The sequence below is a fragment of the Macaca mulatta genome, chromosome X, assembly GCF_049350105.2.
Source record: "Macaca mulatta isolate MMU2019108-1 chromosome X, T2T-MMU8v2.0, whole genome shotgun sequence".
Classification (NCBI taxonomy): Eukaryota; Metazoa; Chordata; class Mammalia; order Primates; family Cercopithecidae; genus Macaca; species Macaca mulatta.
In genome coordinates, this window is record NC_133426.1 from 19,394,883 (window position 1) to 19,414,982 (window position 20,100).

The 20,100-nt window shown below is 39.9% G+C and overlaps 1 protein-coding gene across 17 annotated transcripts in view; it reads right to left on the reverse strand.

Annotated features, from left to right (window-relative positions):
• SH3KBP1 (SH3 domain containing kinase binding protein 1) overlaps nt 1–20,100 on the reverse strand; it is a 361,405-nt gene that overhangs the window by 133,014 nt on the left and 208,291 nt on the right. For 2 of the 17 annotated variants that reach the window (XM_028842138.2, XM_015127047.3), the window contains exon 1: nt 9,193–9,291. The exons of 11 other annotated variants lie outside the window; for them this stretch is intronic. In XM_028842138.2, the coding sequence (XP_028697971.2) occupies nt 9,193–9,204 (12 nt within the window). In that variant the 5' untranslated portion in view covers nt 9,205–9,291. Of the gene's footprint in view, nt 1–6,937; nt 7,031–8,579; nt 8,735–9,192; nt 9,292–12,432; nt 12,575–20,100 lie in introns of those variants that run through there. 4 more of the 17 variants (XM_077989621.1, XM_077989620.1, XM_077989619.1 and 1 more) reach the window with 3 other exon arrangements.

Below are 20,100 nucleotides of genomic sequence, written 5' to 3' on the forward strand. Positions count from 1 at the left end.
AAAGTTGTTTTTTTTTTTTTCTGTTTGTTTGTTTTTGAGATGGAGTTTCACTCTGTTGCCCAGGCTGGAGTGCAGTGGTGCGATCTCGGCTCACTGCAACCTCCGCCTCCCGAGTTCAAACGATTCTCATGCCTCAGCCTCCTGAGTAGCTGGGATTACAGGCGTGTGCCACCATGCCCAGCTAATTTTTGTATTTTTAGTAGAGACAGGGTTTCACCATGTTGACCAGTCTGGTCTTGAACTCCTGACCTCAGGTGATCGACCTGCCTTGGCCTCCCAAAGTGCTGGGATTACAGACGTGAGCAACTGCGCCCGGCCAGAAAAAGTAAAGTTCTAAGAAAATAGCATACACTGAGGTAGTGAAAAATGATGTTCTACCCCTCCACATTATTGATGTCTTTCCATAAGGTCTGATTTGGTTTGCAACATCTCCCAACTAGAAATCACATGCAGCTTTCATTCGTGTGTCATTATATTTTCTTTTCCAAGTTATTAGTAAGGACGTTAAGAACATCAGATGTAAAATGAGTCATGACAGTAATTCGAAAGACACCACCCATATAGAATATTCCCTGCCATTTATCATCACCCTTTACTTATAGTTTTTTACAGTTAATATCTTTGTGACTAAGTAGACGATGTAAAGTAATTTCCAATTCATGTTGATCCAAATAAAGTATTGAGACATTGTATCAAATGTTTTCAAACTCAAAAACATATTTCCTGGTCTTCTAATTAAACCCATGAATTCCTTATTCATACATCTGTAAGGGACTGAAAAAAAGAGTTAACTTCACTTTGTAACGTTTTTCATATATGCTCAAGGATAATGCTTATAGATTCCTCATTTCCCAGTATTTGAAGAAGTATTGATTTAAAGGTTGTCATCTATTTGCATAGGATCCATAGCTTAATTGCTCAGTTTTCTAGCAGTTCTCTAGTTCTTCATAAGTAAAAATTCTTTTGAAACACAAATCAAAGTAATTACAGTTTCTCAAGTGGGAGAAAAAACAAGTGTGATGAAAACCAGGCTCCCCAAATTTTGAGGTTCCATTTTTTTTTGTTACTCTTAGAACTATTTACTTTAAGTATATCATAATTTTAAAATTATACAGATTTCACAGATACTTTCATTTCTCAGCTATTTGACAAGCATCTCCACTTAACATGAACATACTTTGATTTTGCTGACTTCAAAAACCATGACTGACTTTTTTTTAAAAATGGGATTCAAGTTTGGGGTGGGGACAGATTCAGTAAATGCAGTTAAGATGAAACTTTTTGTAGAGTAAATTCCGGTCTGGTGAAGCAAAAGGTCAATATAGTCTGTACTTGGCAGTCATTCATATTCATTCATTCTTTCATTCATTTTAACTTCAGTTTAATAGCAAGTCTTGGGAGGAACAGGAGTCTTAGGGTTGTAAGTTCTCTTTTAAGATGCCTGAGTTTTAGGCAAATTAAATCCTCATTATCTGAATAAATGGTAAGTCTTTCATCATTCATTTTGCATGTTCTCATCTTCCTGTACTAAAATATTTCTCCATTATTTTCTGCTTTCTCTGTAATACACACAAAGGCACCAAGCCACAAAAAATGCAAAAGAAAATCCTCATTTGAAAAACAAAACAAAACATGAAATCACCTATTTTAATCATGTGCTTCTTAAATGGTGCTTTTTGTGGTTATGTTATTTTTTAAGAGGGATATTTTGGGTTTTTTTAAGAAGAGTAGGGAAGACAATGTGCACAGTAAAATATCCCAATTGATACATTTTTCTGGTCTTGAGAAATTCCTTGTCCTTTTCTATTACAATGGAGAATGTTCATTTCAATGTTCTCCACTTATAAGTTCCGGAGAGCAGCAATTCTTCTTTGTGCCTTCCACAAAGACCTGCTATAGGCTCTGCACAGAGAAAACACAATACAGATTCATGGAACATGGTGACAAAGGAAGACAAAGATCAGGAACGGTACTGTTGGAATTGACAACACATTCCCTACTCCTGAGATATTACATTTTATCTAGTTCAAACATAAAGGTTTCAGTTGGTTATCTACCCAAATTTATAGGGACTTTCAGTAAAAGATTTCCAAATACTCACCCCCATAGGACAATGAATAGTTTATCGACCCTTATTACTGGCTACTTCTCCATTATTTCCAACCTGATCACCATGCTTCAAGTTAAATGGGGCTCCCTGCTGGGCACAGTGGCTCACGCCTGTAGTCCTAGCATTTTGGGAAGCCAAGGCAAGAGGATCACTTGACGCCAGGAGTTCAAGACCAGCCTGAAAAATGTGGTAAAAACTCACCTCTGCAAAAAATTTAAAAATTAGCTGGGCATGGTGGTGCACACCTGTAGTCCTAGCTACACGGGAGGCTGAGGCAGGAGGATTGCTTAAGCCTGGGAGGTCGAGGAGGCTGCAATGAGCCATGATCATGTCACTGCACTCTAACCTGGGTAACAGAGCAAGACCCTCTCTCAATCAATCAATCAATGGGGCCCCTCTCTCTCAGTCACCAGAGAGACCAGAGAACAGTCAACTGTCAAATCCTACATAATATATTTCCTCATGGACTCCGTTTACTCGTCTCTCTCTACTGCAATGACCACCGTTTCTCTACCACTCCTGATTTCTAATTTCTTAACCATCGTCACTGCCTTATGTCATCACCCCCTAGGATACTACCCCTACTTCTTTCTAGCCACTCAATTTCATGCCAAGATGATCAACTCCCAATCTTCAACTGATACAGAAAAGTCAGGGTTGGGCTACGCACAAACACACTGCTGCTCTACGGCCCCACAGAACAAATTTTATTACTTGGAAACAGTGATCACTCCCTGACCCAGCTGTATCTCTTTCAGCGTCTCATTAATTTTCTCAAGACCCCTTTTCATCTCTTATCCAGACCACTTTTCTCCTCTCCTGCCAAATGACCTATGACTAAAGATCATAGAAACCTAGAGTTGCTTGAAATCTTGGGCACTGCATACAAAAATCATACCAAAATGTCAGAGATCCTATAACCCTTCACTGGAAAGTACAGCAAGGTTGTCCATGAATTACATTCTGCTCACCTCTATTGCAAATTGATATTGTGACAGGAATTGCTCAGGCAGATTATTTCCATGTGTGGGCATAGAGTTACCAGCTTCATAATGTTTTAGCCTCTTCTGAATTGAAAAAAACAACAGTATTGTACGTCTACTTTCTCTGCTTCTAACAATGCCTGAATGTAAAGGGAGTAACAGGGTTTGAGGCAAAATAAATACATGATTAGACACTTAAAATATACAAGGCATCTTGTTCTTCCAATGTAGTAACTAGACAATGCTAAGCACTACATCAAGAGGACAGTTTTGGACCACTCTAGGATCTAAAAATATTGACACTTTTTACATAATTACTCCTCTTGTTATCGACTTTGTGAATAGTCTAGAAAAGGTACCCAAGAAGTTCCAGAAAAGCTGCTTCTAATAGAGAAAATGAGAACCCAACTAAGAATTCAAAATAAAAAGAACAGATTGAGCAGATGTTACCAAAACAAATGGAGCAAAATATATTAAAGTCACTGGTGGGTGAAAAATCTTAGCAAGTAAAAGAAGAAAAAGAAAATGAGGCAGTAAATCCATCTTTATCATTTCTACTTTCCTCATTTTAAATGACAAAACAGAAATACAACTTCTGAGTGATACAGACCTCAACTTTCTGCCTTCACTTTACCAAACCATGCCTATTTGATTCCTAAGAGTTCAAGGATAACTTTAATTGAGGTGACACTTCTGAGTCACAGGGCATTCGTAAAATGGCTTGAGGGTGGCCTTTTGATAAAGAAGTGTCTTTTAGAGGCAATTCCAGCACACTTTTATTTTGTGAATTGCTCATTTTATAGGTCGGGTTTAGAGAGAGAAAAAAATATCTATTAGAGGTGTAATATCTATTAGAGGTTTATTATGATGTTTCAATTTGTTTCTAGAGCATTTATGGCTATACATTTATTTGGGATCTAGCCTCCAACATTAAGAGCCTGAGCTGGGAATAAGGCTGTCATCCTGTAGCTTTTAAATGGCCTCCAATGCCACAGAGAAGTACAAAACAGGCTGCTGACTGACTGATCTCTGTGATCTAAATTCTTTAAATGTAAGAAAAGACACACCACCATGCAGTCAAAGTAAGCTGGATAGCTTCTTTTAAAGTTGCCAGTTTTTATATAGCATTAAACTCATTCCATCCCACTGAAACCCAGTTGGCTAGAATATCATTTTACAACTAGTGAGAATATCAGAGAGAAAAAGACAGCTATGTACAAAGACACGATATTTTTAATGGCCACTCAAATTTTTAAAACCTTGGATTTCAGGAACCAAATGCATCTGCATACTTCAGGATATAAATATTATGAAAACAATTATTAATACAAGTAAAGAACAAAAGAGGGTCACAATTAAATACTTAGACTTTAGTACACTCCACTAAAGGCTACCAATTGAATTATTACATAAACGATTCAGCAAATAATTTGTAAAAAATGGACTTTCATTTTCTACCCCTAAGGAATTCCAGAGTACAAGGTGAAGAGGAAAAAACAAATCAATCACAAAGCTAGCTTTATCCACCACATAAGATGAATCACATACCATCACTTAGAATTATTAATAACAGTTGCACAAAAGATAAATTCATCTTTTTTCAAGATAACTGTTTTAAATTTACTCTCCAGTAAACCTTTGACTATAGATTCAGGTACGTGGATTGGGCAACATGAAAAGCAGCAGTCTTGGTCACCATTAAACCTCTGAAACCAAGTAACTACCTGGGCACTCCACTCATTTTTTTCTTTGGGGCTGGGTGAACAGTGGGGCTGTGTTCTTCCTTTAAGCAATTTGTAGTCTCTTCAGATTACATGACTGATCAGCTAGTTAATGGTGATTCTAAGACTGTTTCCCAACTCATCATTTCAAGATGAGAATAATAATAATTTCCTTCCCCCTCAGTGACAGGCAACACGAACACCAACTCTAATTGCAGTGAGATACCACTTCACATCCATTAGGATGGCTACAAGAAGAAAAAAAAACCAGAAAATAACAAGTGTTGGTGAGGACATGGAGAAATTGGAACTCTCATGCATTGCTGGTGGGAATGTAAAACAATGCAGCCACTGTAGAAAACAGTACAGCAGTTCCCCAAAAAAATATAAATCAGAGTTCCCATATGATTCAGCAATTCTACTTCTGGAGATATATCTAAAATAATTGAAAGCAAGAACTCAAACAAATATTGGTATGGCAATGAAGATTGTAGCATTATTCACAATAGCCAAAAGATAGAAAAAACCCAAATGTCCATCAACAGATGAATGGATAAACAAAATGAATTATATCCATAGAATGAAATAACACTCAGCCTTAAAAAGAAAAGAAATTCTGATATGTGCCACAACATGGATGAACTCTGAAGACATCATGCTAAGTGAAATAAGTCAGTCATAAAAGGACAAATATCCCATGATTCCACATATGTGAAGTACCTAGTCAAATTCATAGAGACAGAAAGAAGAAAGGTGGCTGCCAGAAGTCAGGGATAGGAGGCATGGGAGGCTATTGTTTAAAGGGTACAGAGTTTCATTTTGGCAAGATGAAAAAGTTCTGGAGATGGATAGTGATGATGGTTACACAAATATATGAATGTACTTAATATCACTGAACTACACACTTAAAAATGGTTAAGGTGGCTAGGCACAGTGGCTCATGCCTGTAATCCCAGCACTTTGGAAGGCTGAGGTGAGAGAAACCTTCGAGGCTAGGAGTTCAACATCAGTCTGGGGGCAACACGGTAAGACCCTGTCTCTACAAAAGGAATAAAAAGGCCAGGCACAGTGGCTCACGCCTGTAATCCCAGCACTTTGGGAGGCCGAGGCAGGCGGATTACGAGGTCAGGAGATCAAAACCATCCTGGCTAACACGGTGAAATCCCGTCTCTACTAAAAATACAAAAAATTAGCCGGGCATGGTGGTGGGCGCCTGTAGTCCCAGCTACTCGGGAGGCTGAGGCAGGAGAATGGCGTGAACCCGGGGGGCGGAGCTTGCAGCAAGCCAAGAACACGCCACTATACTCCAGCCTGGGCGACAGAGAGAGACTCCATCTCAAAGAAAAAAGGAATAAAAAAGTCAGTTAGGCATGGTGGCTCATGTCTGTACTCCCAGCTACTCGGGAGGCTGAGGCAGGAGGATCACTGGAGCCCAGGAGGTCAAGACTGAAGTGAGCTGTGATCACACCACTGCACTCCAGACTGGGTGACAGAGTGAGACTCTGTCTCAAAAAACAAAACAAAGCATAAAATGGTAAAGGTAGTAAAATTTATGATGTTATATATATTTTACAACAATAAAAAACCAATTCCACATATCTACAAGAGTGCATATAACTTTTACCATGATTTCCACCAGGAAGTAAAGTTAAGTGTATAGGATTCAGAAAGTCTTACTTTTGTTCTGTTGGGATTTCTTTCTTTCTTTCTATTTTTTACCATATACTTGAATTATTTTCATTAAAAACAAAACTAGCCAGAATTAAGTTGACCTTTAACCTAGAAATTCCTCTTTTAAAAATTCAGCCTAAGGAAATAATCAGGGAAGAAACAACGATGGATATACAAGAACGTTGTCTTTAATGTTAAAAATGGGGGAGCAACTTAAATAGTTATCCTTGGGAGATTGCTTCAACAAATGGTGCTGCATCTCTACAAGGGACAGAGACCCTAGGGAAATCATGAGGCTATCTGACAGCAAAAGGGTTCCCACAGTATATTAAGTTTTTAAAAACAGGCAACATTTGATATGACTTCATTATTGAATGAAGAGTGATGTGTGTACTGCATCATATTCAGGCTCAAAAAAAGGTCTGGAAGAGGCCGGGTGTGGTGGCTCATACCTGTAATCCGAGCACTTTGGGAGGCCAAGGCGGATGGATCATCTGAGGTCAGGAGTTCGAGACCAGCCTGGCCAACATGGTGAAACTCTGTCTCTACTAAAAATACAAAAATTAGCCGGGCATGGTGGCAGGCACCTGTAGTCCCAGCTACTCAGGAGGCTGAGGCAGCAGAATCGCTTGAACCTGGGAGGTGGAAGTTGCAGTGAGCCGAGATTACACCACTGCACTCCAGCCTGGGCGACAGGGTGAGACTCTTTCAAAAAAAAAGTCTGGAAGGATACATATAAAATGTTAACTATGGTTGCTCCTGAATGATAGGATTGTGGGTAATTTTTTTTTTTTTTTTTTTTTTGACACAGGGTCTCACTCTGTCACCCAGGCTGGAGTGCAGTGACACAATCTCAGATCACTGCAGCTTCAACCTCCCAGGGTCAGGTGATTCCCCCACCTCAGCCTCCCGAGTAGCTGGGACTACAGGTGTGCATGCCACCACACCCAGCTAATTCTTGTATTTTTCGTAGAGACAGGGTTTTGCCATGTTGCCAAGGCTAGTCTCAAACTCCTGACCTCAAGTGATCCAACTGCCTCAGCCTCCCAAAGTGCTGGGATTACAAGCATGAGCCACTGCACCTGGCTGAGGGTGATTTCTATTTTATTTCTTTGTAGTCTTCAACTTTGAAGAATTATTATTATTATTATTATTATTATTATTATCATTACAAAGAGCTCTTGTAATGAGAAAAGTAACACAGCTATTTCCATTTTGAGAAACAAACAAGCAAAGGGTTTAGGGAGCAGTCACCAGTGCAACAAGTAGCTCAGACATCATGTGGCCAAGGCAAAACCTGTCAGGCCCCCCAGGGGCTACCATTCCTCTTCCATCTCCAGGCCCTAGCTGCTGAGAGTTTTCCATGTTTTTCACACCTTACAATCAATCATGCTTTCACTCATTTCCCCAAGGAAGATTCACCATCTTAATTTTGCATATAAATACCTCATTCAGATTTCTACTCATCAGAACTCAGAACAAAGACATCCAGCATAAGATCAGCAAACATAAGCTATCTTTCCCTAGGAAAATCTTCTCGAGTCATTTCCTACGAATATATTTTTATTCTAGCCAACCCCTAAACAGCACTCTCCTCATATATCTGCCTCTGTCCTCCTTTCTAGGCAAGCAACAGATGCCATTTAAAAACCTTTCAAGAAGTTCCCCTACTCTTAAAATGATAAGTTAAAACAATGTGTTTCCTTTTCGCCACGCTTTTTTTTTTTTTTTTTTTTTGTAATTTTGAAAATAGTCAAAACAGATTTTGAGAAAAAGACATAAAGGGACATATTTTATAGACCTCATCAATTCCCCCCTTAAAAATTTTTTTCAATGAGAGACAGGGATATGCAAGACATATGACACACAGTAAGCCTTACTTATCCTGTGGTTTATTTAGGGAATTTTGTGTTTGGAAAATGACAGACTTCTGCTTTTAGGTAGACAAGTATGAACAACTCACAGAGAAAAAAAAGACCACTTATTTCTAGCAAACTTTTAGAAAATCAAAATAATTTAGTGTCTTAATTTTTCTCTATACATGAGTACATATCTATAAATGCCCAGCACTACAAACTAGCCAAATATCTTTACCTCTATCATAAAAAAGCAGTTCAACAGCACCCAGAAGTCAGTACTCACAGCTGCTCCACTCACAAAGAAAACTCCAAATGTCGGTGCCCCTCAAGAGTGAAACGCCCCACAGCTGGCTTGCTCTGCATGGACATACCCTTCTCTCCTAAGCTAACCTGAAAAGCAAGCTGGATTTGTTTACTGCACAAACATCTGTAATTGCTAAACATCTCTGTGATATGGTGTAACAGTTACTGCTTGTGCAAACTGCCCATCTAAATTTCTCTCTGCAATATGAGCACATGAAAACCCAAGACACAGAGAGATTGGAAACATCTGTAAAAATTAATGGCCAAATTGACCAAAGCAGGAGGAATTAAAGCAGCTAAATAGCTCCAGAGTAACATTCAGCTTTAGCAAATAATCCCTATACTCGATAGGTTCCTCCTCAGCTTATCCATAGCTCCCCTCTGTGGGATCCTAGCTGGCACACACATTGTTTCAACCCACTAATGCAAACCCATTACCCAGTCTTGCTACAAAATGTTATATACAGATAAGATACAGGTTAAGTGGATTTATTACAACTCTAAAAGCAAAAAATAAAATAAAATAAAATAAAATAAAGGAATACCTCTTCTCCCATGATGCAGTCAGCCTCCTCTCTTCAGTTTGAAAAGGTCCCAGAACTCCCCTGGAATCCTCCCACTTCCTTCCAACAGCACTGAGCCTCAGGACCCAGCCTAACCCTGAGTCATACTTGGGACCAAACGAGGAATGGGGAGAACAAAGCTCGCATTTGTTTATGGTTCAGGAAGCCAGGGCCGATTCATGGCTTGGGTGGCTTCGCGAGAAGTCCTCCTCCCTCGCCTATGTTGCTGCTACAATCTGGGCTCCCTTCTGGGGCCCCCAGGTGTGACCATTTGGACAAGGAACACACTGAGGGAGTGTTTATTTGGCAAGACCTAGTGATCACTTCTGTTTAAAAATGCCAGAGAAGAAATAAAAAGCCCACTATCTTTCAACAGATCATATGGCTAGAGAGTGAGGGATATCTAGAATATAGTCTGTATATGACATATCAATCATGAACATGCCTGTATTTTAAGCAAATATAATTAGTTGCATTACACAAAGATTGAACACACACACACACACACACACACAAACTGAAGAAGGAAAAACAGCCGTGGCTTTATGGAAATACTTCCCCTAGGAAAAATACAGCAAGATTGCTGCCATGTCATCAGGAGTATCCTAACAGGCTGGAATGAAATATTTAAATCACAATCTTGTTCTTTCCCCCAAAAGAGATACCATTTTAATCGCCACTTCAATGAATCTAGAGCGCAGTGGTTAAGTGTTCAAAACTCTGGAGCCAGAGTGTTTGAGATCAAAATTCCAGTTGAGCTACTTCCTGGCTTTGTGATCCTGAACAACTTATTCAACCTTTGTTCATCTCAGTTTCCTTATCTATAAAATGGGGATAATGGCACCAACCTATAGGGCTGTCTGGAAGATTAAATAATATATGTAAAGTACTTACAAAAGTGCTTGGCACACAGTAAATATCATATTAGCCATAATTACAAGTTCAGGATAATTTCACAAATCAGGATGCCAAGTAAATAGTATCCTTATCTTACCACATTTCTCATATACTTAGACTTTGATGACCTGTTTCAGTTAATTATGGTCAATATTTAAATTTTTAATTAAACTAATTTAAAAACTATTTGCTTAATATTTATTAACTGCCTACACTGTATCCAACTCTGTAAGGGGCTTTACATAAGATGCTGTCCCAGTCCTCAAGAAATTTACAATCTCCTTGGGTAAATAAGACATAAATCTGTTTACTTATCACATACACACACAAATGTAGGTGATGTCACTAGGTGGTAAATGACAAATACAATTGCTACAGAATGAGCATTTGGAATTCAGAGAACAGATAAAAAATTACCTTATCAAAACCCAATTAGGATGGAGGAGAATAAACAAATCTCCTGTGAAGGATTCCAAATCATTTCTTTAGATACTCCTCCCTCAAGGAGGTAGAGTGAAACTCCCCACTCTTTAAGTGGGAGGGGCACAGAGTACCCTTTTGCCAAAGAGTCAAGTATGGAAAGAGGGAAAAAAACAGAACTTTCTAGTGGAGAAACCTGACTAACACCTACGTCAGCCAAGGTGACTAAGGTTAACATCTATAGCGATAAGTATGGAATTAATATGACGTAATGAGAGCACTTCACCTCTGTGGCCTTCCTCCCAAAAACCCACAACTCCAATCTACTCATGAGAAAAACTTCGGACAAATGCTTATTTAAGGACATTCTACAAAACTGAAAATTGCCAAGGTCATCAAAAATAAAGAAAGTCTGGGAAATTGTTGAAGCCTAACAAGATGAGAAATCTGAATGTGGTATTTTAGATGGGATCCTGGAACAGAAAAAGGACACTGGATAAAAGCTAAGGACATCTGAATAAAGCATGGACGTTAGTCAATAATGATAATATGGGCCAGGTATGGTGGCTCACGCCTGTAATCCTAGCACTTTGGGAGGCCAAGGTGGGTGGATTACTTGAGGTGAGGAGTTCAAGACCAGTCTGGTCAACATGGTGAAAATCCGTCTCTACTAAAAATACAAAAATTATCCAGGCGTGGTGGCGGGTGCCTGTAATCCCAGCTACTCAGGAGGCTGAGGCAGGAGAATTGCTTGAATCGGGGGCGGGGAGCGGAGGTTGCAGTGAGCCGAGATTGTGCCACTGCACTCCAGCCTGGGCGACAGAGCAAGACTCTGTCTCAAAAAAAAAAAAAAAAAAAAAAAGATAATATGAAATGTACCATGTTAATGCAAGATGTTAACAAAAGAGGAAGCTGGGTGTAAGGTATGTGGGAACTCTATTATCTTCACAACTTTTCCATAAATCTAAAACTACTCTAAAATTAAAAGTTGATTAAAAAACTAATTAGAAAGGTAAACCTGCTGAATGTAAAGGTATATATAAATAAACAATCACAATAAATATCTGTGACTTATAGTCATACATGTTTATGCCCATGTGTATATCATGTAAATCTATTTAACAAGGCCCTCTCAACTTAAAATTTAAAAATTGTCTCTATCTTCTTAGCCTATCTATTAATGAAGATAGTAGAATGCTGACTTCTGGCTTTTTCATTCCCAAAATACACAAAAGAATTTTCTTTGAAAGGAAACTTGGCTCTTCTGTCAGTGTTGCTGCCAACCCAGGCAACGGCGATCCAGCTTAAAGAGTGTGCATGAGGTGGGCCCATCTGCCCCTTTCCAAGAGCTACTAGAAGTTCCTGGTGCCTGGCCAATTAGTCATCAACCACGGAGCCCCGGGGCTGGCAAGTCTCCCAGCTACTTCCTCTCCCATCTCCAGTCCACATTCCTCGGCACCTCCCCAGTTATCTCTCTAAAGTATAAATCTGATCACGCTGCTGCCCAACTGAACTCCTTCACCAACTTGCCCGCCCACCCAGAAGAAGGGCAGCTTGTGAGTGGGCTGGCAGAGCCCTGCAGGAAGAGGTACTGCCTCCCCTTCAGCTGCCCACTTCCTCCACTACCACCACCACGGCCCCTGCACCCCAGCCTAACCCACCTCTTCCTTCAATATACTCATGCTCTCTCCTTGTTCACACACACACTGCTAGTACCACGAATTCCCAACATCTTTTAACACCTTGCTCAAATACCACTTTCCTTAAAAAGAGACCCAGGATACCCCATCCCTTCCTTCTTGACCTGGAGGAAAGTTAGTAGTTTCTTCCTTTCTATTCTCATTGATGCTTTGGACATGCCTCTGCTAGTCTTTCCCCTTACATTATAATGACTTTTATACATACCCCCTTCTCTCCAATGTAGGGACAATCCAAAGCATTAAATGAGAAGCCTGTATATGACAGCTGATCCAAGGTGTGACTTAGGGCAGGAGGTGTTAACTCCATTCAGATGAACCACACCAGACCTACTCCACCCCAAATAAATAACCTGTCAGGTAAAAAAAAACTGCACTTACTATGCAAATAAAACATCTAGACATGCCATTTAGCCAATCCCTTTCCAAATGGATTGCCACCCCTTTGTTCATTTACATAGAAATCCCAGAGCTACCACTGCTAATCCATAAAAGGCATTCAATAAAGCTTCACACTGCTGATTCATAAAAGGCATTCAATAAAGCTTCAGTGAATGAATGAATGAGTGAATTAATGAACAAATGGAAGAGTGAATCTTAGCTAGACCGCAAGCAGATCCCAACCAGAATTGGATTAGCACAAAACACTATCTTCATCCATCCAGTCCACAAATATTTACTGAGGGCCAACTATCATTTAACAACTATTTTCATAAACAGTAAATGGTGACTCACACAGACAAGGTCCCAAATTATGGCACTTACTTTCTAGCAGCTGACATTTAAGACTTGGTGATGTGAAACAAACAGCTAACACAGATATAGCAAAATTCCATTGTACTTCTTGGAGTTTGAAATTTGCCATAATAAAAAATTAAAGAGGCCAGGCACAGTGGCTCATGCCTGTAATCCCAGCACTTTGGAAGGCTGAGGCAGGTGGATCACCAGAGGTCAGGAGTTCAAGACCAGCCTGGCCAACATGGTGAAACCCCGTCTCTACTAAAAATACAAAAATTAGCCGGGCATGGTGGCCCACACCCATAATCCCAGCTACTCGGGAGGCTGAGGCAAGAGAATTGCTTGAACCTAGGAGGCAGAGGTTGCCACTGCACTCCAGCCTGGATGACAGAGCAAGACCCTGCCTCGAAACTAAAATAAAATAAAATAAAAAATAAATAAACAATAAAGAAATAACCCTGGAAAATGTAGTCATTTATAGGTACTCTTTCGACTTTAATAACAATAAGGACAACAATAACAACTAACGTTAATCAAGTGATTACTATGTGCCAGGCACTTCTCTAACCATTACATGTTACTTAATCCTCACAACAAGCCTCTGGGGTAGATTCTCTTGTTACTCTAACTTTACAGATGAGGAATCAAAAGCACTGAGTGGTTAAGTAACTTGTCCCAGGAAGAGGCAGAGTTGAGATTTGAACCTGGGCTATCTGTCTTCCATGTTTAATAACCACTATACTTTTTTTTTTCTTTTTTTTTTTTAAGGAGTCTTGCTCTGTCGCCCAGGCTGGAGTGCAGTGGCACAATCTCGGCTCATTGCAACCTCTTTCTCCTGGGTTCAAGCGATTCTCCTGCCTCAGCCTCCTGAGTAGCTGGGGCTACAGGCACGTGACACCACGCCTAGCTAATTTTTTTGTATTTTTAGTAGAGACGGGGTTTCACCGTGTTAGCCAGGATGGTCTCCATCTTCTGAACTCATGATCCACCCGCCTCGGCCTTCCAAAGTGCTGAGATTACAGGCGTGAGCCACTGCACCCGGCCAACCACTATACTTTTAAAAACGCAATTTGAAAACCTTCTGGGAACATGATTCTTGGTGACAATCGGGCCGCAACTAAATATTTCTTAGACAATACGCTAGGCTGAGTGTTTTAGAAAGTTCACATCAAACATATACAAAACAGAAAGCAGCACCCAACATGACAAAGAATAATCCTGTAATACTGGTTCACTGTTTCTGTTTCCCTTTCCTGACCAACTCCCCTCCTCCTTTCTTACTTTTTCCAGATCAGGAAACAAAACAGAGATACTCTGAGGAGAAAGAAGCCAAAGTCTGAAAATGTATCTCAGGTAGTCTTCTTTATTTTTTTTTTATTTAATTTTTGTGGGTATATAATAGGTGTATTTATGGGGTACATGAGATGTTTTGATGCAGGCACGCACTGTGAAATAAGCACATCATGGAGAATGTCTGAAAATCCCAAACACTTCATTCAACCCAGGCAACCAGTGGGCATCTTAACACCATCTGCTCATTCAAAACCACAGGTTTTCCAACAACTCAAGAGACACCGTCTTATTTTTCAACCAAAATGAGTGACAGTCAATACTCTAGGTCTCAGATAATCACAACAAGGTTTTGACCTTGGTGTTTAATCAGTCAAAGAGTATATCTCATTAGCTCCTGGAGGTCTCTAGAGCTTATTTCTAGTCTTCAAAGGATTAGAACATAGATCTCTCATTTTTAAGGAACAAAGATCATCACTTTATTGACATGTTTTAACTTTATATGATTATACAGCTTAATACATTTTTACTAGAATGGATAAAAAGACTACCTGGGTGGGGGCTGGGTGGAAGGTGGGGATGGTTAATGAATACATAAAAAATAGAAAGAATGAATAAGACCCACTATTTGGTAGCACAACAGGATTACTATAGTCAATAATAACTTAATTGTACTTTTTAAAATAACTTAGAGTATAATTTTATTGTTTATAACTCAAAGGATAAATGCTTGAGGGATGGATACCCCATTCTCCATGATGTGCTTATTTCACAGTGCATGCCTGTATCAAAACATCTCATGTACCCCATACATACACCTATTATGTACCCAGAAAAATTAAATACAAAAAAGACTACCTGGGATACATATGAAAATATTTAAATTCTCTTACTGTAATTTGGCTAATTAAAAACTTGATTAGTGGCCAGGCGCGGTGGCTCACGCCTGTAATCCCAGCACTTTGGGAGGCCGAGGCGGGCGGATCACGAGATCAGGAGATTGAGACCATCCTAGCTAACACGGTGAAACCCCATCTCTACTAAAAATACAAAAAATTAGCCGGGTGTGGTGGTGCGCGCCTGTAGTCCCAGCTACTCGGGAGGCTGAGGCAGGAGAATGGCGTGAACCCGGGAGGCGGAGCTTGCAGTGAGCCGAGATCGCGCCACTGCACTCCAGCCTGGGCGACAAAGCGAGACTCCGTCTCAAAAAAAAAAAAAAAAAACTTGATTAGTGACTCTCATTTATACACAATTTTAATTCTAATTATCTGTCACAAGTGAAAGCTACAATGTGGATACCATAAAGGCATTAACTTGGGTGACTATAATTCTATAAATGAGATTCAAGATGACAAGAGTTGAAAAAGAGACTGTTACAAACACAACACCTTTTAGAAACTGTAGACAGAATTCAAGAGAGAGATGTCAGAAGTCACTAATGGAAATCAGCTAAGACAGGAAGACCATGGGAAAGAAGCTTCTTGAAAGTTTTATCTGTAGGGAATCCAGTAAACAACCAACCTGGTAAACCAAGAAGTTTAGAAATCTCTTTTCCAGCAAGGCAAAAAAGACTGCTTTTTCAAATAATTAAGTCGGCCAAGACTGGTAGTGCCTAAAGGGCTAGGACATGGAATCTGCTGGCACCAAAGAGCCAGCATTATTCTATATAAAGCCATGTCAGGTTAGGTCCTGAGACTCACTCAAGTATCTGTAACTTACCTATCCATGTGTAATACCTGACACTCCTTTCCTTAAGTGGTTGGTCAGAAGTGATCATCTAAGTGACTCATAACAAGGGAAGGAGTTTGGAAAAAGAGAGTAGGGCCAGGCTGGGGTCACAGGAAAATAGCCTGATGAGGAAATTCCCTCTCAGGTCCACAGGTGGGAGACAGAGGTACCAGCTGCACTCATGAGAAAACAATCCTGTCTGGGCTGCCTTCTTGCTCAGAGTCTTTCAACCCAATCTCTAGGCTGATGACTCTGAAACCTACATTTACAGTTCTCTCCCAGTCACCAGACTTATTTATCCATCTGCCTGCTGGATGCCTCTACTTGATACAGTGCCACAAGAAACTTCCAAATCCAGCTAGTCTAACCCATGTCCTTCCTCCCCAAATGTCTTCTTTCTCCAGTGTCTTCTAATCCGAAAATAGTACTCAGCTGCTTAAGCCAGTTGCCCTAGGCACCATCTTCAAGTCCTCCCTCTTCTTTATCCCCCACATACTATCAAACTTGATTCTATCTTCAAAATATTTCGCCAAACCATCCATTTCCCTCCATGACAATAGTTCAAGCTGTTAAAACATCCCTTACCTTGATGTCCCCTTCTATGTAAAGAAATTCAAATGGATGCTCTCTGGACACAATTAGACACTCCTGCCATTCTCTTCCCCTTTATGTATCCTTCCCTGGGAGAATGAAATTACTTATCTGATAGGTGAATTTAAGAAAAATATACTGGGCATGCTCAGCTTAGCTCTTCTCTTTCCTCCTCTTGGAAGTCAGCCTTCTCTGCTGTTCCTCAAGGGGTAGGTTCTTCTATCTCACATTGGCCTGAGTTAGTCCAATGTTGCTGAGATTGTGTGGGCAAATCTGTCTAATTCTGGGAATCAGCTGGCAGGCCCATTTGTCTCTCACACTAATCTATATCTTCCAACTTTGCCTTCATCAGTAATGACATGCAGTAAAACATATGCATAGCGAGATCACAAATCATAAGTGTTCAGCTTGAGAACATTTCACAAAATAAAATAAGGTCTATACAAATAGAGGGATATACCATGTTCATGAATTAGAAAGGTACCAATTGTCATCAAAAGTATCTACAGATTCAATGTGCTCTCAATCAAAATTCCAGGAGGGTTTTTTTTTTTTTTTTTTTTTTTTGATGATGATGATGGGGGATTGACAAACTGATTCTAAAATTTAAATTAAAATACAAAGGGCCAAGAATAACTTAGGTAATCTTGAAGAGGAATAAATACCTAGACAGCATAGAATGGGCACAAGGAAAAACAGACCCACAGAACAGAGTCCAGAAATAGGCCCACTTATATATAGCCACTTAGGTTATGACTAAGGTGATAGGGCTGTGCAGTGTAGAAAGGATAATCTTTTCAATAAAGAGTGCTGGGTCAACTGGATATCTATAATGAAAAAAAAATCAGCAAAATACTTTGATTATCCATTCACTCACTCATCTAATTAACTGGTTTAGAACCTAGATTTGGAGTGGGGGGCTATTTATTAGGAAAGCCAGTATGTTTCTGTTACCTCTCTTTTGAATTTTACTCACCCTGTCTTCTGTAATCCACTCCCCACACTGCAGTTGGAATACTTTCTCTAAACCACCTATCTGATCAGGTCACTCTCTTGCTTAAAACACTTTGATAGTTTCCCATTGCTCTCAAGATCAAGTCCAACTTCTTAACAAGTCTCACAAGACTCTTCATGATCTGGGACCTGCTTCTTTCCCCACATCCTGCTGGAGCCTCTACACATCATCTGTGCTATCTCTTTCACCCTTCAAGGCATTTATAGATGTTGCTCTCCCTACCTTAATAACTCTATGCCTACTGGACCCATGGTTTTCAGCCTCAACATCACTTCCTGTAAGAAGCTGGTAAACACACACATGAACGAACACACACCTTTGAGCCTCCCTAATAACTCACCACTTCCTGCAATGCCTGAGGGCTCCTACAGCACAACACTGTGTTCTCAGCCTGATTATGGCATTTCCTATACTCTATTATTATTGTTTATTTACTTTTCTGTAGCTCCCTGAGGGCAGTGACGTGGTCTCCCTCACCACTGTATCGTCAGTACTGAGCATAATTAGTGAGCACTCAATACATGCTAGCTGAAATGAGTCACATTTAGAAAGTATTTTCAGGTATGTATTTTTTAAGTACTGTGAGGTAGGATAGGTAAAAAAAAAAAAAAAGTATTCCCATTTTACAGATGGCCCAGCTGAGGCCAACTTTGCCGAGGTCAATCAGCTAGGACGATAGCCCTATAATTTTCTAAGGTTAAACTTGGTTCATCTTTAGCCACATAGCATTTTCCATTATTTTGATACAGCACATACTTACATCCGAGCTTGGTTTAAATGGTACATGTTTCTCCAAGGTTCTTTTTTTTCCCCCATTTAACCTATTTCAAGGGAAATTTCCAACATACACAAAAATAGAGTGTAATGAACCCCCATGTATACACCATCCAGTTTCAACAAATAACAACTCATGATCAACGTCTCCTCTATGCTCCCCTCTTTCATCTTCTGGACTATAGGAAGCAAGTCCCAGACATTAAATCATCTCAGCTATAAATATTTCAGTTAAATGGTACATTCAACAAATCATTCAGAGACATACCCACTTGGTGGTATTTAAAAGATTCATAAATGGAATCCTTCCTTATAGCTTGATAAGAGAAGCAAGAATACCTACATGAACTATTTATTCACAGTTGGTGGAGGGATGTTATGCAATATCTTTCCTGGTATATAATCTAATCATTAACTCTGGGTAGGGTAATATAGATTAAAATATAAGATAAGCACAAGATTATCTACTGACTCAGAAAAGTGGATCTTAATACTTCACAAACTTAGCCAGGTATGGTGGCTCAAACCTGTAATCCCAACACTTTGGAAGGCCGAGGTGGGTGGATCATTTGAGGTCAGGAGTTCAAGACCAGCCTGGTCAACATGGTGAAACCCTGTCTCTACTAAAAATACAAAAAAAAATTAAGCTGGGTGTGGTGGTGTGCGCCTGTAATCCCAGCTACTTAGGAGACTGAGGCACGAGAATCGCTTGAACCTGGGAGGCAGACGTTGCCGTGAGCCGAGCTTGTGCCACTGCACTCCAGCCTAGGTGACAGAGCAAGACTCTGTTTCAAAAATAAATAAATAAACTTCACAAATGAAAAGTATAATATGATGCTCACATCTGTTAATAATTGTCAGATTCCCTTTTTCCCTCATCCAAGTTATCAAGCCAGACATTTCAGAAGGCCAACTGTCCCAGCCTGAGCAGGAGACCTACTTGAGCCTCACCTACTGAATGCTATCACACAAGATCCAATAACAACGAGCTCCATTCTCAAAGGAAGCTTTCTTCCTTAGACATAAATCTTAGACACAAAACCATCTCAAAAGTGATGAAAGCCAGGTTGTATGCTAATAAAACAGTATCACACTTATTGGCTCTTGTGCCAGGTTGTACAATAACATGATGGATCCATAAATCTATGCAACTATCCGTGGCGCCAACAACACGGGGTGGAGATAGTTTCAAATGTCTTAGATGTTGTAAAAATTGTCCACACCCAGAAAGCAGGCTGGGAAGTTTATGTTTTCCCCAGAGGCTCCACATGAGAAATGGGTTTAGGGAGCTTCCAGCACATGGTTTCATTCTGCAGACAAATCAGGAATCAAGATGCATACACGAATGCATACACACACACACACACACACACACACACACACACACACACGTCAAATATCCCTATCTGAAATGCTTGAGACCAGAAGTGTTTTGGATTTCAGAATAATTTTTCTTTTTGCATTCTGGAATATCAGCAGAATACATCCAGGTTGAGCATCCCTAATCCAAAAATCCGAAATCCAAAATGCTCTGATGAACATTTACTTTAAGAATCATATTGGTCCTCAATAAGTTTCGATTTTGCAGCGTTTCAGATTTTGGATTAGGGATGTTCAACACCCATGCGCACACACATATGTGTGTCTGATGAAGTTAACACTTCATGGCACCAATATCAATGCAGTAAGTCAACTCTCTGCTTCACAGAGGTGCAGTGAACTATACAATTGATATATTTT